General features: G+C 45.7%; 1 protein-coding gene across 1 annotated transcript; it reads right to left on the bottom strand.

Annotated features, from left to right (window-relative positions):
• EMP1 (epithelial membrane protein 1) lies at positions 3,633–25,279 on the bottom strand. Its single transcript, XM_018048457.1, has 5 exons — positions 25,130–25,279; positions 9,112–9,224; positions 7,005–7,101; positions 6,764–6,904; positions 3,633–5,862 (listed from the first exon to the last, which is right to left on the bottom strand). The coding sequence occupies exons 2-5, from the start codon at positions 9,187–9,189 to the stop codon at positions 5,696–5,698; spliced, it is 483 nt and encodes a 160-aa protein (XP_017903946.1). The 5' UTR covers positions 9,190–9,224; positions 25,130–25,279; the 3' UTR covers positions 3,633–5,695.

Consider the following 25,503-nt stretch of genomic DNA (forward strand, 5'->3'; position numbering starts at 1 on the left):
CAGAGATCAAATTGCCAGCATCTGCTGGATCATGGAAAAAGCAAGAGAGTTCCAGAGAAACATCTATTTCTGCTTTATTGACTATGCCAAAGCCTTTGACTGTGTGGATTACAATAAACTATGGAAAATTCTGAAAGAGATGGGAATACCAGACCACCTGACCTGCCTCTTGAGAAACCTGTATGCCAGTTAGGAAGCAACAGTTAGAACTGGACTTGGAACAACAGACGGGTTCCAGATAGGAAAAGGAGTTTGTCAAGGCTGTATATTGTCACCCTGCTTATTTAACTTATATGCAGAGTACATCATGAGAAACGCTGGGCTGGAAGAAGCACAAGCTGGAATCAAAATTGCTGGGAGAAATATCAATAAACTCAGATATGCAGATGACACCACCCTTACGCCAGAAAGTGAAGAAGAACTAAAGAGCCTCTTGATGAAAGTGAAAGAGGAGAGTGAAGAAGTTGGCTTAAACCTCAACATTCAGAAAACTAAGATCACGGCATCCGGTCCCATCACTTCATGGCAAATAGATGCGGAAACAGAAGAAACAGTGTCAAACTTTATTTTGGGGGGCTCCAAAATCACAGCAAATGGTGATTGCAGCCATGAAATTAAAAGGCGCTTACTCCTTGGAAGAAAAGTTATGACTAACCTAGACAGCATATTAAAAAGCAGAGACATTACTTTGCCACCAAAGGTCCATCTAGTCAAGGCTATGGCTTTTCCTGTGGTCATGTATGGATGTGAGAGTTGGACTATAAAGAAAGCTGAGCACTGAAGAATTGATGCTCTCAAACTGTGGTGTTGGAAAAGGCTCTTGAGAGTCCCTTGGACTGCAAAGAGATCCAACTAGTCCATCCTAAAGGAGATCAGTCCTGGGTGTTCATTGGAAGGACTGATGTTGAAGCTGAAAATCCAATACTTTGGCCACCTGATGTGAAGAGCTGACTCATTTGAAAAGACCCTGATCCTGGGAAAGATTGAGGGCAGGAGGAGAAGGGAACGACAGAGAATGAGATGGTTGGATGGCATCACCGACTCGATGGACATGGGTTTGGGTGGACTCTGGGAGTTGGTGATGGACAGGGAGGGCTGGCGTGCTGCAGTTCAAGGGATCGCAAAGAGTTGGACACAACTGAGCGACTGAACTGAACTGAACTGTGAAATCTAGAAAAATGGTGTAGATGATCTTATTTGCAAAACAGAAATAGAGTCACAGACATTGAGGACAAATGTATGGCTACCAAGGCAGCAAGTGGGTTAGGAGATTGGAATTGACATATATACACTATTTATACTAAATATAAAATACATAACTAAGGAGAACCTACTGTACACCTCAGAGATCTCTACTCAGTGCTCTGTAGTGACTTAAATGGGAAGGAAATGCAAAAAAGAGGGGATACACACATACATAATGCTGATTCACTTCACTGTACAGTAGAAACTAATAGAACATTGTAAAGCAACTGTGTGTGTGCAGTTGTGTCCAACTCTTTGCGACTCCAAGGAGTGTAGCCCACCTCTGTCCATGGGATTCTCCTGGAGTGGGTAGCCATTCTCTTCTCCAGGGGATCTTCCTGACCCAGGGATCAAACCAGGGTCTCCTGCCTTGTAGGTGGATTCTTTACCATCTGAGCCACCAGAGAAGCCCTGTAAAGCAACTACACTCCAATAACAATTAATTTTTTCATTGTTTTAGTTTACAGTGATTGATTTGTTACTTTTTAAAAATATAAATTTATTTATTTTAATTGAAGGCTAATTACTTTACAATATTGTAGTGGTTTTGCCATACATGGATCCACCACGGGTGTACATGTGTTCCTCATCCTGAACCCCCCTCCCACCTCCTTCCCCATCCCATCCCTCTTGGTCAACCCAGTGAAGTTGTCTGCATTGATCTTTTATCTGGCCTTGCTCTGACAAACATTAAATGTAATGAGAGGCAAAGAATGTTAATTATTCTGGAGAAAGAAATTCGTAAAATCAGTTCAAGTATGCCACATTGAAGTGAGTTTGACAACTTGGTTTATGGAAGCAAATCTGTATTTAAATATTACTGCCAGAATGATTTTAACTTTTTAAAAACAAGGTGACCAAATGTCAGATTCATTTGTGTAATCGATCACACTCATAAACCCAGTGCTATAATTCTCCAGCTTGATTTTGCAAGGCCTAGTTACCTCAAGAGCTCTTGCAAATTGTGTTCAAATACTCAAAACAGGTTTACTTTTGATTCATCTTCAAAATTATAGATATGTGTGCCCTTTGTAATTATTTTATGAGAGCGAGGGTAAGTTGTGAAATCAAACTAAAATAGTAAGATTTCATCATTTCCAGAAGCCTGCCAATTATTGTACCAAGGAATAGGAATCATTGTAATGTTCCTAGGTAAACTGGATTTAAGCTATCGATATGCTAATAAACATAGGGAAATTAAGATTGATTCTAAATCTTGCAGTTGCGGAATAGAACAAGCACTCCCAGTTTAAGAACCCCCAGTTTAAAAAATTACATATTTGAAGCCAGTCAGAGTCATGCTACATACCACTTTCTCCTATATTCAATGGCAAACCCTGACATGACCAGGGAAGAGAGATTCCCAGGCAGCCATGCCCACTTGGCAACTGACTCCTATTCATTTCCCATCTCTGCCTCTATCAGATATACTCCTCATGCAATGAAGAGTCTGGAGGGGCAACAGAGGGGTACAGGTTTCAAAATCTGACTAACTCATTTCCCATTGAAGATAACAATAGTAGTTAAATCATTATTATACTTATTTTCCAGGCTAGACTTACAAAAGTCATTTTAGCCCATATTATAAGTAAGATCATTTCAAATTGTCTCTATGGACCACATGCTGTGAGTTCCAGACAATCAGCTTAGGAAGATAACTTTTGAAACCGACGTACATAGGTCTCTAAGCGGCTATCAATAATCAATGCAATTTGATTAATTTAATTTAAAATATGTCCAAGTATTATTTTCAGCTTTCATTGTGGGGTTTTTCTGTGTGTGCTTTACTCTGTGCAGTGATTTCATCCAAGGACACCGGGGACTAAAAGATGACCTACTCCACATTGAAAGCACCCATCATATTAGTGTCAACATGAAATTGGGGTAGGCAGCATCAACTCTGCTTTCCGCTCTTGATTCCAGGCCTCACTGTACCCAGAAAGCCTCGAAGCTCTCCTTCTGTCATACAGGTACATCCCAGGTTGTGCAATGAATGGGTTTATGCAAATGTATGTGATACACACCTTTGCGAACTGCTTTATATGTTGAAGACACATTAGTGGAGTTGACTATTTCAAAGAAAATTAGCAAGTGTCTCATTTCTTAATATCATAAGCCATTCTAATTCAAGATAATAACCTCTCTCTAATAGTTTGTGAAGTTCCTTTTCTTTTTTTTTTTTTTTTTGCTTAAAAGGCTTAATGAAAGCAAGATGAAAGTATAGTAACATTCAGTTGTCTGAAAGTGTTATTGTATAAATGCCTGATGCATTACCAGAAAGTAGCTTATTATATCGGATAAATGCCAAGTTGTCCAAATCAAACTGATCGACAACTTAATTAGGGGAAAATGTCATACATTTTTAGAAAGAAAACACCCACACAGTATAGGGAATCAGAATCTGTTTTTATATGCCTAGAGTTATAAACATTTGTATCAAAATATTTACAATTATAGTATATGAAATATCAATCTATTAAAGAAGAAGCCAAATACAGTACTAGAACAACCCACCACTGTAATGCAAATTACATGAGACATAAATGGCACAGAAACAAAGTAAAAGACCAGGGAATACATGGTTCACTCCAGTCATAGTTTAACCTTTTAACACAATGCTAGTATCTCTTTTGGATATATCTGATATGCAAATCTGCCTCTGCACTCAAGACAGTCTTCTATAATCATATGACCATTAAATCATAATTAAAAAGTTCATCATCCCACAGTTTTTTGCTTTCCAACCCATTTACCCCTAGTCCAGATAATTTGGTGGCCCACCCTCCACATTCCCCTAACCAGAATGAACATAAAGAAATAAACTTAGTAATAATCCTTTTATATAAATACCAGCAATTGTGGCATAACAGCTCCCCTAAAGGAAAACTATATAAGAAATGGAATGAAAGGGGAGCCAGAAGAAGAAAAGTAGGCAAGATGTCTCAGATTCTCCCTAGGGTAGATCTTCTCAAATTGATAAAGGAAGTGTCTTCCACCAAAACAAACCCTTTAGCCAGAATCTGAGACGGCTTAAAAATACCTGCGCCAGGCCAGAGCAGTGACTGCTTAACCAGGATTACCATACTAATACCACACTTCTAAGTCCTACAAAGAAACACTCTTGTGGCAGCAGAGAAGCTCAATGACCATCGGACTGGGCACCACAAGAGTTTTTAGGGGTTTTTGCTTTTCCCTTAAAGAAAATATCTGCCCATCACCTACATTTTAATTTCTCTCACAGAAATTTTCTTATTTTCCTGAAAGTACAGACACTCTGTTCTTACTGTGACTGAAATCTAGTATGCTTAATACTTGACAATTATATAGCACCTTTCACCCAAGGATGTGTGGTTTGGTTTGCATGTGTTTTAAGAAACTTCCAAAATTGCCTTGCCTCATCCGTATTGTGGAACAGGCAGGACCTCTGATAGGCGACCCCTTCAGCTCATAAAGCTAGAGCCATCTCTGAGTCCTGATCCCCAACTTGGCTAATCAGATAAAACTTCCTCAAAAGGGTATAATTTAGGGGGAGAGTAACAGATTGAGTTGCAAGGATCTATGTCCATCTCTCTCACATCTTATACTTAAACATGATTGCACCGAGAGAGGTTCCTAATAACATAACCCTAATATAATCCTGCTGTAGGACTGCCCCCTTTTCCCATAATTTGCGTGGTGCTCCCACCACTGAATTGGTTGTTAGTGGCTTTACAGAAACTCCAGAGTGCTGCCTTGGCTTTAAGCGAGAGACCAAGCAAAGTCCACGGCAAGAGGTCTCCACAAGGGACAGCTCTGGGTTCTGACCATGCCCCAGGCCTTCCACTGTGAAAATTTCTTTCTCAATTTAGCTAAGCCACCAACTTGGCCTTAATCACTATGTCTCTTCTTCCCATTTTGTCACAAATACCACAGAGTTAAATCTCTGCTTAACAAAGAAGGATCCTGGCACAGTGGCCAAAGTCCTCCCTTGAGCCCTTCACATGGTGATGTTTTGCTTTGGGTCAGAAGGGCGGGGTGGCTTCCAGGCTTGGCTTATTCCACACAAAAACAATATCTGCCCTGGCCGGAACCTGTACCGCTGTGTTAACTGGGTGCAGTGAGTCTGAAGACTGAATTCACCCTCAGAAGTGGAGCCAGTGATGTGGCAGCTGCTGGGACCCCAGGCAGTGTGTGTAACGGAGAACAGCTGGAGGCCAAGCCCAGTGGCCGGAGGGAGGCCCCCTGGCCCACATCCAGGGAGCACCCGTCCCAGCCAACGGCTTTCTCCCAGGGCAGGGGCTGGACAGTACAGGACCCCCTCCATCATGTTTGGATTTCAGCCCCTCCCCCCTTCCATCCCCTCCCCCCCTTCCCTCTCCTGGTTTTTCCTGCTTAGCAACTTCCTCTCCCCTCCCAGATTCAAGGGCTCCCTCCTCCCCACCCCCCAGGTCCCCAGTAAATGTGTTCAGCCTTATTTCTTTCTCAGGACCAGATAAAGGATGCCGACGATGAAGCTGAAGCAGAAGCAGATCCAGGTCAGGATGAAGGAATAGCCATGGTGACTCTTCTCGTAACCGTTTTTAGAGCTGTTGGCATAGTGATGAGTGTAGATGGAGGCCCCCACCATGACGCACAGCCCTGCAGTGGGGAGAAATGATTCACTGTTGGTTTGGTTTCTTAACATTCAAAGCGAGAAAAAGATTTATAACTTTAGAAAGATCCTATGTTCCTCGTGGGCGATGGGAAAACGAAATCTGAAGTTTGGACCCCAGCGGTGGTTCTGTTGATTGGCCCTGAACCAGGCTTGATGGTGATGTTGCTGTACCATTGGTGTCTGAGTTCTCACACCTGCACTGGTTTGTATGGCTGTCAAGTAAAACACAGCTCTTCTGGTCTTCCCCACTCCTCTCCACTGGCTTTCCCATCTAGACCCCAGCACACTAGGACAGGCTGCCCTGGGGGGATGCAAAAGAACACATCTTCCATCAAACTGTGTGTATTGGGAGAGAGGGAATGGCCATCAGCAATTTCACTATCTGAGGACTCCCACATGGCCTGCCCCTTCAACTGTCTTGAATAGAAGCTCTGGCTTCCCAGGTCACTCAGTGGTAAAGAATCCATCTGCCAGTGCAGGAGACACAGGTTCAATCTTTGGGTCAGGAATATCCCCCTGGAGGAGGAAATGGCAGCCCACTCCAGAATTCTTGTCTGGAAAATCCCATGGACAGAGGAGCCTGGCAGGCTACAGTCCATGGGGTCACGGAGTCGGACACAACTGAGCACGAACCCATACAAGCACTACAGCTGGGCAGACCCCAGCTCCTTGGTATCTGCCCAGGAGCCCCAGGTTTAAACAGTGAAGCTGATGAGGGTTCTTACTTCAAGTCGCTATCAGGGGTTCTCCCCATGAGCACAAATAACCAAGCCAGTAAATTGTACAAGGCAGTTTCACTGCCCCTAGTGCTCAACTGTCCACGCCACTGACAGCCCCCATGGTAAGATCTACAGGAAAGCTTTTTCTGAGTAAGCTGATACTCACAGCACACCAGCAAGGTGGCCCCGGAGAGGAAGAAGCGGTTGCCTTTCTCCATGGTGAAGAGCTGGAACACGAAGACCACGAGGGAGATGACGGAGAATATGATAGACAGGATCATGAAGGCTTGCACAGCCTTGAGGGCATCTACGGACAGAGAGCAGGGGGAGTGAGGACGTCAGGCTACCCAGTCCCCAAGGGGCTGGCCATTCCTCAAGGGCGCTGGGTACAATATCTTTGCACATACCTTCACCAGCGTAGGAAAGGTTGTCACCACAGCCACCAATGGTACAATTTTTCCAAAGACCTACTGATTCCGCTCTCAAATCTGACACCACCCAGACCTGAAATCAGAAAGACATAAAGGAACTCTTCTCAGTACTCTGTTAGGTGGGAAAAGAACCTGAAAAAGAGTGCATATATGTACATGTATAACTGATTTGCTTTGCTGTACACCTCAAGCTAACACAGCATGGTAAATCAACTACAGTCCAATACAAATTTTAAAAAAAAAATTTTTTTAATCTGTTTAAAAACTAACTCCCTGGCTTGAAAGTAAAAGAAACAACCATCAGCTTGTGTCTGGACTAAATATATGCAAGATGCCATATTTAGCCATAAATACAGCTAAGAAGCTCATCTCTAGGTGGAAATAATGTCTTGCTAAAACTGAAGTCACAGAGGTCCCAAGGAAAAAAAGAGAGAGAAGAACGTACGACCGAGGAGAAGTTACCTCACTCTCTGGACTTCACATTTCTCATTACTTAAAAAAGAAAGACGTAATTCAACCATTGGGGTTTTTTGGTTTTTGGTTTTTTAATCATTCTAAGGCTCTAAGAAATGGAAACTGTGCATGAGGAAATTGATTTTAAAGATGTACAATTCATACACCCTACCAAGACTGTGTCCAATAAAGGGCCTGGCAAAGAAGGTGAAAAAAGTTAAGGAAAAAATGTTCAACTGGAAAAAAGTAAGAAACATAAGGGGCAGCAAAGAACACAGCCTTGAGACTGGGAGATCAACAAGCCACGCTCATCTAACTAGAAGGATAAACCTTGATTGTCGCAACATGAAAAGTAATCTCATAATAACATAGTCCAGGCAGAGCTGTCCTGTGGGGCAGCTGAAAGTCGAAAAACAACCCAAATCTATTCACCGAGGCTCACCACAGTGCCAGCACCCCCTCCTTCCAGGCCCAAGAGAAACAGTTATCCTTCTGGGATGAAAAACACACACCCGGCCCTGTCTACACAGAGTGTCTGTTCAAATGCGAGTTACTGGAAAAGCAGGGCCGGGATGTCCAATCGCCTGCCTGTTCTTGATTTAATAAACAGCTGTGTGTTCGGCCCCATGTTAGAGGCTGATAATTCAGATTTCAGCACTGGGCATCCACTAAAACAGTTTGGAGCCATTTACTGGACCTGGTAAACTGAGAGACTTGGTGGGGGGCGGGTGTACAGAACAGCTAAATTCAAGTTTGGAGGCGTCCACACAGCAAGGGCTCTGTCATCACGGTGAAATTTCGTTGAATCTTGCTTAGAATCGTACCCACCGATATTGGCAAAACTCTTCTCTGAAATTTAAAACTCATTATCCTTCAACTGTAACAAGGACCCACAGAGATTCCGGGATCAAATCTGTTTATCTAGTGATGCATGGCCTTGATTTTTAGGTCCAAGGAGTTGTCTTGTTTTTGTTTTTTCTGAGAAAAGCAAACTGGACTCTACAGACTACCACTAGAGGTCAGAGGAGCCCCAGATTCAGAGAGAAGAGCCTGTGGCTTACTCTGTTTTCAGTTTCTTTTTTTTTTTTTTTTTTTTTTAGTTAATTCAGGCAAACGAGGTTAATCTTGCATAATTCCACTCTCACATGCTATTCTCTGCTCAGAACTTGTATTTGTTGATCGGACCACCAAAGCATTTCATCCATCATCTCACTCCCATTTCTCCTTCTAATCAAGGTTCCCAGAAGGAAGTTGGGCCTGCCACATGGTGTCTTCATTATGTCCTGAACAAAGCCTGTCCCTCCCACCTGTACTCCCTGGCTGGGCACACCTCCTGGAATGCTTCCCACGTTTCTTTCACTCTGCATCTCTAGCAGGGAGAAACCCCACCCATCTACCCATCCTCCAAGCTCCACCTCCCCTGAGAAGCCTCACTGTATTCTCCAACCTGGTGAGATGACTCATTTAGACACTTGTTATTAATATTTAGTTGTTTGAAGTGCAAGTATGTGTTTAATTTTTTCCACAACTAAGCTGTAAATTCACAATGGCTTAAACATCTTTTGTAGCACTTTGTGTAAATATTCAAATAACTCCCAAATGAATGAATGAACAGAAGAACAGGACTCACGTTGGCAATGGTAGAGACAAATAACATGATGACGGTGGCAATGTGGACCACAAAGATACTCGCCAGTAACACCAACATCTTGGCTTTTCGTTGGCTTGAGGGTGAAGGGAGCTCTGAAAAGAAAGGAGAACACGAAAAGAAAAGGAGAGGTTACTCTCTCATTCAATGCGTTATATCAGCTTTCCCCTGTGGGTGGGTTCTCTGCTAAAATCAAGAGGAGTTACAGTAAAAATCATCATGATTCCATAAATTCCTGCCAACACCTAATTAGTTAGCCCAGTTCCCCAAGTGCTTGTTCATCTGTTTACATAGATCTAAACAGAAAGAAAATTCTACCTCAGATATTTATATATTCATCCCTCTAATACAGCCTGTTTCAAAACAAGAAAAATTTTATGGTAACTGTAATTATTTTGTTTGCATTGTACAGGTCAAAAGTAGGACTTTGGGTTTTAAAAGGCCTTTCACAGCTGTCATTTCCAGGTCTCTATGCAACAATGTCATATAAATTTGCATTTTCCATTAGGGAAGTTGTCCACACTTCTATCAAACTGCTCACCCAGTGATTTTAATTGAAGCGGATGCCTTCCTAAGACTAGCAGCTATTACTCAATGCCCAGAGACCAAATGAGCTACAAATTTGATCCCGTATGAAATATAAAATGTGAGAGCCACAACTTCCACTATAATAATGCTGTTTGATATTCAATAATTATAACAACCCAATTACAGTTTAATGGTCTGATCACCTACCAATGGAATATTTAAGACTTGTGTTGCACCTGAGTCTTTGGGCTACATCATGGTAGGGACTCTGCTTTTGGTCTGGGGGCAGAGGGTTATATTTCCTGCAACTCAATATGACAGTTCTGAGGGCTGGGTGCAGCGGGAGGGACGAAACGTGCCTTTGGCTTGTGTGTGACATTTACCCAAACGCCAATCCTTCTGGACTCAGTACAGCCCATCAGCAGATGCATCCATCACATGGTGGATGGGAGGATGGGGAACCAACAGATTAAGAATGCGCATGGGTAAATGGAAGCATTCAGTCATCATCTCAGAAGTGATGAGGGGAGCCCATGGATCATCAAACCTCGAACATAATGGAAGTGTGAAGGATGCGTGAGGGGGCGGCTATTTTGATTGATGGCAGTGGCAGGAATGCTTTGTCACACCCAAGACAGTTAAGAGGTGGTGCAGGCTGGCTGGAACTTCAGAAGGAAAGGGCTCATGTTACTCACACCCTAGGGAGTGTGGACGTGTGGCTGTCCCCTCCCAGGGAGGAGATGGCTATGAACATCCAGTAATTGTCCCACTTCTGTCTCTCTCCCTCCACCTCAATTAAAGCTTTGAGCTTGAGTCCCTTCCATTTCAGACAGGGTACTTATTGGAGAGCGTGGATGCAACCATTCCAACACTTCCAGTGCTTTTGATCTCTCCCTCTCCTCATCAGGCACTCCAAATCCAGAATAATCTACTGTACTCTGGTGGGGGGAGGGAGGAGGTTGCTGTTGACAAGCCAAGAGTGAAAGGCAGACACTGGCCTCCACTGCCAACCCTGACCCATTCCAACCACTCCCGCCCTCCTTCGCCATCTAAGCACTTCCCTACCACCCAGCCTCTTTATGTAGAAATTTCTCCAATTGCGAATGATCAAAATGATGTTTGCCGCTCGGCTTCAGGGCAGAGCTTAGAGCTTTTGTGCCTGTTATTCGTAATCTCCCCATACATTCCAGTGCGTTTTTGCTTTTCTCAGATCCTTGCACACCTCCTCAGTCACACCTCCTCAATTTTCTGCTTGACTTTAATGCACAGTGAAAGGAGATTTTTTGAATCAGACAGAGGTTGAGTTAGAATCACATAAAGTTGTTTGACCTCCTGGTGTCAGTTCCCTCCTATGAAAGGTGGGGATTGCAATGCTCATCGTACAGTGTTACATTTAATCCTAGATGGAGAACTCCCAACACAGCGCTTGGTGCTTGGCAGATACTAATGGGGTTACTGTTACTGTTATTGTTATTGCTATTATATGAAACTGAGTGGCAACTGAGTCATCCATTCACCAGGCTTCCCCATGTGAAACAATAGGATACCTGCTATCCAGTTCACAGGCAGCATGAATAAAACCATTTTGGTCCTCTTAGAAATTATCTCTACACCTAATCCTTGCTCCTTGCAGGGAGGAACCACTAGGGACCACCCTGGGGGATGAAGAGGAGAAACTGACTCTTCTCATCCCTGTGTTGGTCACCCTCCCCACTCCCCCCAGACACACACCATCACTAGATCCTGATCTCACCCCTCACGGGGAAAGGAACAGGCCTGAATTAATTCTCTGAATGCAAGGAATTAAAACATTATATAACGAGATTGTGCTTAATCCTCCTTGGGCTGTAGAAATTACTTTTTTTTTTTTTTCCTTTGCTCTTAATTGACAAACATCCTCCTCCTAATAGGGGTTGAGGGGCCAGAGATGGAATACAATACACCAAGCAAGGCCTCTTATATGAGGTCAAGGAGAATGTTAGGAGTTTCCTTTCTGACACACTGCTGGGGATCCAGCAGAATTCGCTGTCTTCTTAATCAGCTCTGTAACCCTCCAGTGTTGAGCCTGATTGTTTTTGCCCCTGCTCACACTCTCCATTTTGATAATTTGAACATTCATGCTTTCCAAATACCCTGCTCATCCCCCTTGGCTAGTTCACTGCCTCACCACCACCACCATTACTCTACATACACGAGTTCCTGCCCACCAGTTCTCACTTCTTATCTAAACCACAGCCCCACCTGATCACTATTCCCCTGTGAGGTTCAGGCAGGAGTGGGAGAGGGGATCAAGCAAGATAGCAATTTTCTTTCAGGATATTTAAATTTCTGTAATCACACCATGGTTTTTCCAGTAGTCACGTATGGATTTGAGAGTTGGAACATAAAGAAAGCTGAACACTGAAGAATTGATGTTTTTGAACTGTGATGTTGGAGAAGACTCTTGAGAGTCCCTTGGACAGCAAGGAGATCAAACCAGTCACTCTTAAAGGAAATCAGTCCTGAATATTCATTGGAAGGACTGATGCTGAAGCTGAAGTTCCAATACTTTGGCCACCTGATGCAAAGAACTGACTCATTGGAAAAGACCCTGATGCTGGGACAGATTGAAGGCAGGAGGAGAAGGGGATGACAGAGGATGAAATGGTTAGATGTTATCATCGGCTCGATGGACATGAGTTTGAGCAAGCTCCAGGAGTTGGTGATGGACAGGGAAGCCTGGCGTGCTGCAGTCCATGAGGTCACAAAGAGAAACTGAACTGAACTGAACCACACTATATCTTCCCACCCAAAAAAGGAGCAAAATGCCTTGGATTAGCAAGTGTTCTTAGTGCACAGAACACACGATTTTATCTGCTTTTGGCTGTTGTATCGAGCCAGAAGTAGAAGCTGTTTACTGGAGCTATCACATAACACAGGTAGTAGCTTCTCCATCTTTTCATTGCCTGAAATTTGCCAGGTTTTATTGGGATCATCCATCATCAGCTTAGAAGGGCTTCCTTGAATTTCAGTAGCCCTCCGCAACACATTTGGAAGCAGAATGAACTATCTTCTTAAATGTCTATCCCTATACTATAGGTTGCCCCTCTCCCAGAGGAGAAATCCCTAGATGGGAAGATGGGAGGTAATTCTTGAGATCTTTAGGGACCAGCATGTGTGTGTGCTCATCCATGTCTGACTCTTTGCGATCCTATGCACATTAGCCCACCAGGCTCCTCTGTCCATGGGAATTCTCCAGGCAAGAATACTGAAATGGGTTGCCCTTTCCTCCTCCAAGGGATCTTCCCAACCGCGGAATGGAACTCTTGTATCTCCTGCATTGGCAGGTGGATTCTTTACCACCGTGCCGCCTGGGAAGCCCACACACTGAACAGGTGAGGGGAGACCTATCAAATTGGAGAGGAGTTTGGGTAGAAATAATAGAGGACCCGGTGCTCTTGAGACATATACCCACCCATCACATGCAGGGCCACTTTCTGAGAGCCTCATTCCCTGCCCTCATGTGAATCTCCCTTCGTATAAAAGTACTGAAAAGAGACCACTTCTCAGCATTTATATCTTTGGAAGTACTGGCTGCTACAGCTTTCTGTCCTGCCAGTAGGTTTCACTAAAGCTGTCATTGATTTCTCTCTCTGACCTCATCAAAATGCTATGGATGCATCTGCGTGTTGCTTTATTGGCGACAACTGAACAATACTCATAAAACATAACTGTTCTTGAGTAATAATTATCAAAGATTGCAGTTGTACATTTAGAAATTAAAGGATTATAATTTTACAGCATTTGAAATGAAGGATTTTAGGGAGGTTCAAGAGGGAGGGGACATATGTATACCTATGGCTGATTCAAGCTGATGAATGGGAGAAACGAACACAATATTATAAAGCAATTATCCTTCAATTAAAAATAAATAAATTTTTTAAGAATGAAAAAGCCTTCTCCAGTGGAAAGCAGACACTTTGTCCTAGCTGGGGAGCTCCAACCAGACTGCAACGGAAAACAGCATGGCATTTTTGACGTTCTAAGAGACAGCTACCCCCTCATAGAGCATGGAAGCTCAAGGCAGTCCCAAAGCTCATCATGTTGCTGGTGGGGCTTCCATAACAACATTATCTGTGGTGCTTGGAGTTGGACCCAGGCCACCAGAGCTACTGAATCCACAGCATTCTCAAGGGATAGGATGTCCACTGACTGTTCTATGCAGGGTGCCAGAAACAGGTCCCCCCACTGGAAGCAGGGTAGGATCCCCCTTTACCCTCACCCACCCAACAGACACGGGACAGGGTTGATCAGGGCTCCATGGGGCTGGGTGGGAAACTGAGAAAAGTATTGGAGGCATGAATGCTGACTGTAGCAGAGAAGGGACTGTCAAGATAAATGGAGGTTAGCCACTTCGAGCTACACACAGGCTCTCGTTATCCCTTTCCTGTTCCTCTCTCTGCCCTAATTGACAGGCCGCCAGTTCTCTTTCCTCCACCGCCATCCTTGTTTCTGACCACACTTCCCCTTTCCTTCCCACATCACTCAGACCACAGTAGGGTAGCGGTCTCTTTACACTCCTGTCCCTGATACAAGCCTCACAGCCACTGACCATTCCAGATCTGGAAGAAGATCTTTGCTAATAGGACATTCATTGCAGTTGGTGAAACTGAACCTGAAGATTATGCTTGCTGGTGACTGGAGCTGTAAATGCCCAACTGATGTGGGGGAAGCGCTGACGGCCCTCTCTAGCTGGCTCCCTCCACTTCAATATTTATTGGTTTCTTATCTCCTCCCACAAAATGAAAGAAACAAAGGAACAAAGCCCTGAGGCTGCCTGCTATTGCTTCTTCACCCTTTGCAGGCAACCTAACACTTTCAGGGTGGTCTGCCCATGAGAAGGGCTTCCCTCGTGACACAGTGGCAAAGAATCCGCCTGCAGTGCAGGAGACGCAAGAATTGACGGTTCCATCCCTGGGTCAGGAAGATCCCCTGGAGGAGGGCATGGGAACCCACTCCAGTATTCTTGCTAGAGAACTCCATGGACAGAGGAGCCTGGTGGGCTATAGTCCATAGGGTCGCACAGAGTTGGACATGACTGAAGGGACTTAGCACACACGCACAGCCATGAGAAACTAATCAGATCTCTGTGGACACCTTTCCTTTTCTGATGGGTAACTCACAGCAGGGACATTGAGAATCACCGACTTCTAGACGGACAGTCGAGATGTTGGTAATTTGGCATGATCACTAAGCCAGGGGTCAGATTGCTGACTGATAACTTCTTCCGAACCCTGGGGTCTGTCTGTTTATTGAGCAGCCACCACAGTCTGGGGGAAGCAGGGCCTTCGAGTGGTCTGAGGAACAGGGATTGGAAGCAATACAACAGAACAGAGCCCCAAGACCTACTTCTCCAGCAAAGGAAGTGATGGAAATCCTGGGCTTGAGTCACTGAAGAACTAGCCAGAGACCGGGGGTGTCACATGATCAGAAACAGGGAGTCGGGGGCTTGTGTGAGTGATGGGAGTGGGGGGGTGCGGTCCACAGAGCTCAAATGTCTGTGACTCACTGGGAGTGGCTGAGAGTCTCCCAGACAAAGGCAAAGTGGAAGCATCCTCGACCAGATGGCACAAGATAACTTTCTGAGAAGCACGTGGATCTGTCTCGAGAGCCAGAAGACAGTTTAGTCATTTCTCTGGCAGCCAAGACAGCCCAGACTTTTCTGGGGAGACAGGAGCAATAGTGACCCGCTGCCAAAGTCCGCATTGCTCCTTGCTCTCGTCCCAGGTTTTTACTGCCGAAAATAACACCGTCAGGTCATGCATGCTTCCTTCAGTACTTATCTCCTGCGCATCCTTACTTTCCACTCACACTGTCATTGTCTAGCTGGGGACCACCCGCCTCTCCTATGATCCTCTTTCTGATCCTCCCTCTTAAGTATATCCTCAGTACCACTGGGTTATCTGACCAGGTCACTCCTCTTCTCAGATCCTCCAAACACACCACCACCCCACCACCAATCAGGAAAGAGGCTCCACACTGGCCCTGGGAATCCTAGGAAGTTTAAATCCTAGGATTAAAAACAAATTTTTTTTTAAAGGTCTGTTTTTATAGCCTTCCTCCAGTTAACTACCACACTGTTTTCAAGGAAGTTTAAATTCTGCCTCCTCTAGGAAGACTTCCCTGATACAGAGGTCAAAAGTAGTCATTTTTCTCCTGTTATTAAAATCATTAGTGGTAGCCCACCTGGTAACAGAATTATCTGTGGAAATGTTTGGCTCCCCAACCCCCAAGATTCTAAGTTTCTGAAAGGAGAATCTTTTCTATGACATGTGGCAATTATCTGTTCAGCCAGCAAACAAAAGAATCAAGAAAGGCAATATTTTCTTCCCTGTAGAAAAACAATGAATGTCAAGATAACCGAAGTCTTCATAATAAACAACAGAATTCTTGAGAGAAAATGATGCCCCCCTACTTTTTTTAATCTAGGTGAATTTTAGTCCCGTGTTATTTTTAGAAATTATTTCTATACCCTGATGCTGGGAAATATTGAGGGCAGGAGGAGAAGTGGATGACAGGATGAGATAGTGAAGGACAGGGAAGCCTGGCGAGCTGCAGTCTATGGGGTTGCAAAGGGTCGGACACAACTTAGAGACTGAACAACAATATGTATTGAACATGTTACTATATGCGAACTCTGAGAATATTCCCTGAGTATCTTTGACATTTGAATATGCAAGGTTATATGTGTGTTCCCTCTTATTCAAGAAGAAACAGGTCAATGCAAAGAAAAAATCTTAAACTTCTAAGTACTATTTTATCTACAGATTTGACTTTCCTATCTATTTCTTTCAATTACAGAAACTCTGGACTGAAAGGAGTCTTTAAAATCCCTCCCCAGAACATGAAACTCATCTACAAATCTATAACCAGGAACTACCTAAATCATGCTTAAACTTCTCCAGTCACGGGTAACTCACTATCTACAAAAATTTCCCCACTCTTTCATCAGAAAGGTCCTGACAATGTATTAGAGGCGGCTCTTGGCAATGACGACCTCTATCCTACTTCTGCCCTTTGTCTAATGCTTCCTTGTCAGCATTTTTCTGAAGTGGTCACTTTGCCAGCAGAACTTCCAGGTTATCAGACTATTAGCCAGAGATCCCCCAATCTCAAGTAAATCATAACACAGTCCTGAGAAGACCTGACTGCCAGACAGACTGTCTTTTTGTCCATTGATGCTTTCAGTGAAATTCCCATCTCCTCTGGATAACTGCAGACTTTGAAGAACGCTTTCTCAGACCAAGACAAGGCTTTCTCCAAAGCACAAGATGAGAGGCAGAGCCACTCCCAGTCGTACGATCTCCATGAGTCAGCCCCCATCTGACCATCCTCCTTGGCGTCACACCCAAAACTGCAGCTGTGCTCCTCCTAGGAACACGACGCAGGGTGGTGGCACTGATGCCTTTCTGTCCTCTACGCCTCAGGATCATTTTGCTGTTGTTGGTTTGTTTTGATGTGTTTATTTCCCACTGAGGATCATGTGGGTTGGCAAAATTAATATGCACTGAACGCAAAAGCAGAAGAGGAAATACTGTGTTTGGGGAGCAGCCGGAGAGGATGTATCCGCAGGAGGAAAGGGCTGGGGTTAAAGACAGGCTCAGTGAATGAGACCTTGGATGAGGTTTTCTGACCATTGTTCTTGTTGTTTTATATCAAGTGTACTTTTCCATCCTAAATATTGTTTTTACGTGAGGGTGGGGGATGGGGGGGCGTTAATTTCTCCGTGGGAAACACGTGGAAAGAAAGAATCCTAAAGCACCATCTCCTCCTGCTTCTGGATGTCTGGATGTTTGGTGTGGCAAGAAAGAACTTCGGGCTGTACTTCACTGTGTACACTCATACTGGGGGGTCTGTTTTTGTTTTTTTTTTTAATGTGGGGCGGTTTTTTTTTTATGACCAGGAGAAACGTCAGCAGTCAAGCAGCAAAAGCAACAGGAATCTACATGCTCCAAAGAAAACAACTATTTTGTTTTTCCATCGTCCAGGAGGTGAGGGAACTGCACCTCCCACCTGCGAACAGCGTATATTATAGAAAGGGTGGTGCTTATCTGGCCCTGGTGTAGATTGGCATAATTCTCACATAGTTAGGGATAAGGAAGTGGGGGTGGGGTAGTGGGACAAGCGTGTTATTTAAGGGGAACCAAAAGCAAGAAAGAAAAAGAGCACTTCTTTGAAAATCTGGCTTCAAAATTCTGACTCTTCTGACTTTGGGAAAATGACATATCCTCTCTGGACAGTAGCTTCTGGAGAGACAGAGTAGTGAGTAGGGAAAAAAAAAAATGAATTTTGGGTGTGACTCCTGACTGCACTCCTTTTTTTAAAAAAGTTCAAATTCAATGGGTATAGTTGGCACATAAAATTGTAAGCTATTTCAAGCAGACATCGTGGTAACCCCAGCCCCTTTTAACTGTCATCTGCACACCTCACAGCCTTAGCGTGAGGACCAAAGGGCTCGTGCCTGATACACAGCAAAGGCTGCACGGCTGCTGGTTATTTCTTTTGTTCGTTTATGAATCAGGAGAAACTTAACCCAGTGAAATGTGCTTGAAACTTCTCAGGCAGAATCCGAGGGCCAGCAACTCTGCTAAAAGCAAACAAGCAGCTTGAATCTTGTTTTGGCAAATGTTCCCAGAGAGAAAAACCTCTCTCTCTCTCTCTCTCTCTCTCTCTCTCTCTCTCGCTCTCGCTCTCGCTCTCGCTCTCGCTCTCGCTCTCGCTCTCTCTCTCTGGTTTCCCCTTGTCCTCTTTTGTGTCCGGGGAAGGGCTGGGGCTGGGTGACATCTGCCAAGGCCAAGGCCAGACCTGGGTGGGGTGACCTAGGCCAGCCTCCGCCCCCAGACCACAGCTGGTCAGGCCATCAGGCGATGTCCCCAGGGCAAGGATGGAACCTTCGCTGTCTTCTACTGCTGACAAAAGAGGAGTGTTCTGGCGGCCAGAACGTCTCCGATAGAGAGACTGCCAAGATAATAACTAGGGTTCTGGAAGAAACTCAAGGTGTGGCCCAGCCCGGGGCTGGGGGTGGGGGGGACGGGGGAGTGGCGCTTGGGCAGGTCTGACAGTAGGTGGCAGCAACAGGCTTCAACCAGCAGGCTATAGTCTGGGAGGTAGTGGGGCCCCCAGGGACAGATGCAGGTGTAGCCAGGGGCACCCCGGTGCCTGGCGTGGGCTGTGGGCCTGTGGCTCTTTCTGCAGGCAGTTGGTTGTTTAGAGGCTTAGCAGGGTTGAAGTTAATCAGTCCAGTTCCTTGACAAAAGTGGGAAAGCGAGTCTCCAGAGTGAAAGCAGAATCGGGATGAAACCCACTCCCTCGCATCTTCCGGGCCAGGCTTTCCCCACTGCAGCACAGCTTCTTTCCTACTTCTGGCAGAATTCTAGAACTTCTCAGATCTATTGCTTCATTCTGTCTCTCCAACCCCTCCTAGTTAATCAGAGGGTCAGCACAGACTCTCCAAAGTGATGCCACTGGAAATAAACAAAGGGCCTTTGGAGGGTCACTGCTTCTTCCTACTGAGTTGCTGAGAAGATCCACCAGCAGAAACAGCCCAAGCCAAAACAGTCCACCCTGCCAGCACTGCTGGCCCCAGAGGAGCTTCAAACATCCACCCCGGCCCCCACCCACAGCACAAGGCCCCCTCCCCAGCAGCGAAGCCCAGCCAGCCAAGGGAAGCTTGAGGTCTCAGCTTCGTTAGAGTGTGGACACACCTGGTGGCCTGACCTCTACAACCTCTCCCCAGCTCCCGGCATCCAGCCTCCCAGGCAGGGTTTTTTGATTATTTGAAAGAAGACACCAAAGTATCAAGGACCTCATTCTGCTGTCAGTCCTGACCTGACCCTTCTGGAAAGGGAAAAAAAAAATGTGCCCAGGGAAAGATGACCACTGCACAAGTAATCCATAGAAATTCTAATATTGCCTCCTTAACAACAGAAGGTTCTTCACAGCGGAGGAAAGAAGAGGTGAGACAAAGAACGAAATTCTTGGCCCCAAGGACTATCCTGACATTGAGGGTGGGTGGTTCCCAACTCAGAGGGGAGGGAGTCAGGGGGACAGCATCTTCACATTTCTGCCCTCTTCTTTCGCCCTCTCCCTGGCTTCCTCTTTTCAGTTTCTCCCTCTTCGTGTTGTTCAATCTCTAAGTCCTGTCCAACTCTTTGAGATTCCATGAACAGCAGCATGCCAGGCTTCCCTGTCCTTCACCATCTCCCAGAGTTTGCTCAAATTCAAGTCCATTGAGTCGGTGATGCCGCTAAACCATCTCATCCTCTGTTGCCCCCTTTTCCTCCAGCCCTCAATATTTCCCAGCATCAGAATCTTTTCCAGTGAGTCAGTTCTTCGAATCAGGTGGCCAGAGTACGGGAGCTTCAGCTTCAGCATCAGTCCTTCCAATGAATATTCAGGACTGATTTCCTTTAAGATTGACTGGTTTGATCTCCTTGCAGTCAAGGGGCTCTCAAGAGTCCTCCAGCACCACAGTTTGCAAGCATCAATTCTTCTCCCTCTTCTAGGCCTTTCCATCTGCCCCCCTCTCTCAGCCAGCACACAGGTCTAAGAAACCTCAGGCAGTTCCTTTGCTCCCCACCCCTTTCCTCCTGGCACCTCCCCTTTCCTCCTCGAAGCCCAGCTCCCCATCCATTCCCATCCACACCTTTTGGCCACACCCTCCTTGAAAAGAAGCTGAGGCTCCTTTCCCAGAACCACCTTTGTGTCTCTGTCTCTGGAGCCTGGTCTGGGTTCATTGGTGGATCACTTGCTGTTGTCAATGTCCCCGCAAATCTTCACTAACTAGGCACTGCTCAGGTTTCATAAATCAAACCTCTTTCTTTCCTTCCGAGAGCTGGGTGGATGCTCACTGCTACCCAGCAGTAAAGCCCGCGGACACCTGTACTTGGAGAATCTCAAGTGGATGAAGCAGAGGAGTCCACCTGGGTCCTCCATCCTCCTGTTTCCAAGCAGACATGTTACATCATTTCACTTTCCTACCAGTGTTTATGCATTAAACTTGCTGTTGGCATAACCCACGGGACTTCTCCGAACAGGAACTATCAGATCTTAGAACAATAGGGTCTCAGGGCCACAAGGGTCCGTTCCCTCTGTTGAGAAGGCAAATGTTCTGCCCACATCACATGGCAGATTCAGAACAAGACCAAGCCCCTCAAGCCTCCTATTTAACCATCTTGCACCTACCAGAGGGTTCCAGCCACCAATTTCAACCCAGGCCTAGCAGGTTCTCAATTTTAATTACCCCATTGGAAGAGAGAATTCATGAAACAGGCCTGGGAAATATGAAAACTGCCACATCCTCAGTAAGGCCAGGGGCACCAGTAGAGGGGTCCAATTTGGTTCCAGAGAAATGCCATTTCCACAGCAGAGAAGGAAAGAAAGAAAGTGAAGTCGCTCAGTCATGTCCAACTCTCTGCAACCCCATGGACTGTAGTCCACCAGGCTCCTCCATCCATGGGATTCTCCAGGCAAGAATAGTGGAGTGGGTTGCCATTTCCTTCTCCAGGGGATCTTCCCGACCCAGGGATCGAACCCGGGTCTCCTGCATTGCAGGCTTTAACCTCTGAGCCACCAGGGAGGCCCGCAGAGAAGGAGAGGTGGATCCAGATGTTGTGATTAAAATGAAGAGAGAGAAGCAGCAATCCCCACATGGGCTTCCGTTTCCATCTTTGTGGTTCAGTTTCAGCGAATTTCCCAGTTAAACTGAGAAAAATGACTTGTAACTGAAGTGTTACTTAGTGTGGTTTTGAGACTTGTGTGTATGGGGTATAGGGTATTGGGAATCCAAGCAAACTCCTAATTAGAAGCGTATTTCAGCTCCCTTGGTTACTAAATAGGAATCCAGGGTCATCTGGGCACAACTGAAAGGAGTATGGGAAAAGGGAAGTTTATGGTCAGAAAATTCCAGTTCTACACTACTTAAGGATTATGAGCACTTTCCAAGGAGCTGGACATCCAGATTGCCTGCCGGCAATTAGACCGAGGTTATGTTGACTGGCAGCCTGTTGCTGTACTTACCATTACAGGAAGTAACAGTGGCAAGGCGTGGGCTCCATGAACTACAGACCAAGTAAAGGGACCAGCCCCACAAAGCCAAGTTTGATGCCTGCGTCTCTGGCATTGCATTGATTTAACCATGGCCTCGTGGTTGTCACCGGGTATCCCTCTGAGTACATATATCTGAGAGTCTCAGGTGGCTCTGGGCTTCTGTGCTAGGCAGCTATGTATGCAGTCAGTTCAAGAAGAAACCACATGCTTTGCTTAGGAAAAAAGAGACCTCAGAATCAGATCACCTGGGTAGGGATGAGTATGTACATAGCCTCAAAACTTCAACAAGTTTCCCTGCTCTTTCTGAATCTTCAGTTCAGTTCAGTTCAGTCGCTCAGTCGTGTCCAACTCTTTGTGACCCCATGAATCGCAGCACGCCAGGCCTCCCTGTCCATCACCAACTCCCAGAGTTCACTCAGACTCACGTCCATTGAGTCAGTGATGCCATCCAGCCATCTCATCCTCTGTCGCCCCCTTCTCCTCCTGCCCCCAATCCCTCCCAGCATCACAGTCTTTTCCAATGAGTCAACTACTTCGCATGAGGTGACCAAAGTACTGGAGTTTGGGTGGTCATAATAATAATAACAGCAGCACAGATCTATCAAGTTTTATCCATCAAATACTAAATAAGAGTCAAGTGTTTAGAAGATAAGGAGCATTGGATGGATCAACAGCAACAGCAAAAATGGAATAGATATTTTCAGGACTGGAGAACTTGGAAGAAAGTATACAAGTTATAGAGAAGCCAATTTTGCCAGATCTAAGAAACTCTAGCTATGACAGTTGTCCAGTGAAGTGGGGTAGGCGTGGAAGTACTCTCTAAGGTGCCAAGTCCCTTCTCTGGAAATTGTGGGAAAGCATAAAACACTCATCCATCCAAGGTGGTATGAAAATAAGATTTCTGCCTATGGCAGGTTGACCTCCAAGATCTGTACCAAACTCCATGCACAAATCAGGGATGACACGTAACTATATTTGCCCTGTGCCTTTTTCTGAGGCCGTTTTTCAGATATATTCCCTATCTGATGCCGAGGCGCCTACAGAAAAGCCCTTTGGGTTCATCTCTCAGCCTTCTGAGGCACTGGCTACTTTCTCTCCACTGGTCCCAGTGGGTCCGGGTACCAGCTGAAACCCCCAGAGCCACACAGCCAAGCAAAGGCGGTCTGCATCCCCAGGGTGGGCTCTATGGAGCTCCTTCCCTCGATCCCCCAGAGTCTATGGACATCCCCCTGGATGTCTATGGGAACTGGACGGGCCAAGTCTGGCCTAGCAGGGGAGCAGGAAGAGAGGAGACAGCCCCAGTCTTTTCCACGGTCTGTGGAAGGGACGTCTCTTCCCCTCTGAGAGGGAGCCACCGTCTGCCCTGGGATGTGATCTGCCCTGGGTTGGTCCTCGAAGGCCTCCTGCCAACTCCCAGGACAGTTTCGTATCCTCAAACAATGTAAAATCTGGGGCATCCTCAGACCAGGACGCTAGACCAGACATCCTGCCGGTCTGCCCCAAACCCCTGTCTCAGTCCTCAGAGTCTGGGGTGGAATTCAATCCACCCCCGAGGGTGGGAGACAGTAGCAGGAAAAAAAAAGAAAAGAACTCCCGGTCCAGTCTTGTTGAGCATACATAGCTGAAATCCAGAAAAAACCCCACAGCCAAGGAACTCTCTCACTAATTGTTGGAGGAAGATGGGAAAGCAGGAATAAGAACAGCATTTTTTAAATTGCCCTTAAACTCCAAGCAGTAACACACAGCACACCTTTCTCTGCATTAAACTCCAGCGTAAAGTGAGACACCATACAAACAGTGAGATTCAGGACAGTTTATGTGCCCACAGTTGTCAGTGTTTTCTGTTTCCTGACTGGTTAAATCTTTCTTACTAGTTTCAGCCTGCACAGGCTCAAAGATTTGTTTCTAGCTTCTCAGGATACCATTAATGACAATGGCCTCCCCAATCCACATCGATGTAATCTAGAAATAATCAACACTTCAAGCAAAGGTGGGAGTTCCCTGCACCTTAAAAAGTTGCCCTTGTACTAACTGAATCGTCCCCTGGAGGGCAACTTTAGCAGGCACCATGCCTGGATCCAGGCTGATTATGTTTGAATCTTCTCTTCCAACGAACCACATTTCTAAAGAAAAGCTTAATTTCATCAGACAAGCTGTATCCTGTCATTCTCCTCGTCTTCTGTGCAGAGTGGGGTGGCAGGGCAGGGAGATACACCAGTATCTATGTTGAAATGGACCACACCTCAGCCAACCAACATGCTAACCTTGAAAAGAAAAAGCAAATAGAAATCACCCTTCTTCCTTTTCCAGATCCTTTCATGATTAGCACGAGTGTTTGCGTTTGTACGGCCATGTTTTGGAAAGAGTGAGAAGTTGAATATTCCAAAACAATCACTGCCTGGCATGCAGGAGAAAAAAAAAAAAACACCTCACATCTACCTAAGAAAATAAAAATTATTTTAACATTTCTGATAGGCTGTCTTTTTGCTCTGCACCGAACTTGGCAGCTTCTGGGATAAAAGCATGAAGCGATGCAGAGTTTTGTTTTATTTTTAATAAGAACAGATGAAGTTTCCCCAACCCCACCCTGCCCTCCAAACCCAACTTTTCCCTGAGACCCCACCCTCCACATCTGGCCCAGGAGAGAGCTCTGAAATCCGCATCAGGCACCAGGAGCCCCCTCCTGCATTACATTTCAAACTTAAAGAGAGAAAGTTTCCTCTTTCTCCCTCCCTCTCTCCCTCTAACGGTTTTCTTTAAACAAGCCCACCCTGCTCTCCTCCTATCCCGTGGAAAGAAAATAAAAGAAAAGAACAAACATTTATACTTCAACAAAAGTGAATGCACAAGCTAAAGGACAGCCGCATAAAATCCACCAGGAAAATAAACTGAAAAGCAGATGCTACCCACCCTCACCCCCAAAAGACTGGCAAACAGAGAAACAACTCAAGTCCTGAGCAATTTAAATCACAGCAGAGCAGTTGACAAAGTCTGGCAAGCAGCCCACGGTGCAGTCTGGTTTCAAAGGTACGTCGGGTTTCCTCCAGAAAGCAAACGCTATCCTCTCATGTTCCAAAAGTCCCTGCTCCCAACACACTTTCAGAACAAGAACCCCGTTCCTGCAAGACATAATCACGGCCCAGACAGACTGATTGCCCCAACCCTGGGGCCCCCGTGAAACTAGATTTTACTGAACCTTAAGGGAAAGAGCTGTATCAATGCCCACTTTTAGCTGAAAAGCTTGAAAGACTCAATTCAAGGAGTCCTAGAGAAATAGCACAGGAAATAAGAAAAAGCTTCAGTGAGGTCAGAAGGAGGAGAGCAGTGGGAAGCAAGGAAAGTTCTCTGGTTCACTGCTTCCCAGCAGTGTCGGGAACTGTCCTACCTGAGGGTCCAGTCACCAAACCGAGGCACCCTGAGTGGCAAGAGCTGGTGGCAGGCGTCCGCTCTCCTGGAGGTTTGTGACCACAGTGAGCAGAGGGCTGGCCTCTCGAGGTTATAAGTTTCCTGAGCTGGTGTGCTGGGGTGTGTGATGGGCGGTTTCTTTTTACTGTTTTAAAGGAGTTTCTATGAATCAGTCCGGCTTAAAAAAAAAAAAGTGTTGGTAAGCTACGCCCTGCTCAGTTGGCAGGCAGTCAAGACAGGCTGGGAGGGAGCCATCAATTCAGAGAAGCCAGTTTAGGCTCCCTGTGACTCAGACACAGAGACCACAGTGGAAAAAGAAGTGACATGGCTTCAAATGGGCAACAGGAGTCACAC

The sequence above is a fragment of the Capra hircus genome, chromosome 5, assembly GCF_001704415.2.
Source record: "Capra hircus breed San Clemente chromosome 5, ASM170441v1, whole genome shotgun sequence".
Taxonomy (NCBI): Eukaryota; Metazoa; Chordata; class Mammalia; order Artiodactyla; family Bovidae; genus Capra; species Capra hircus.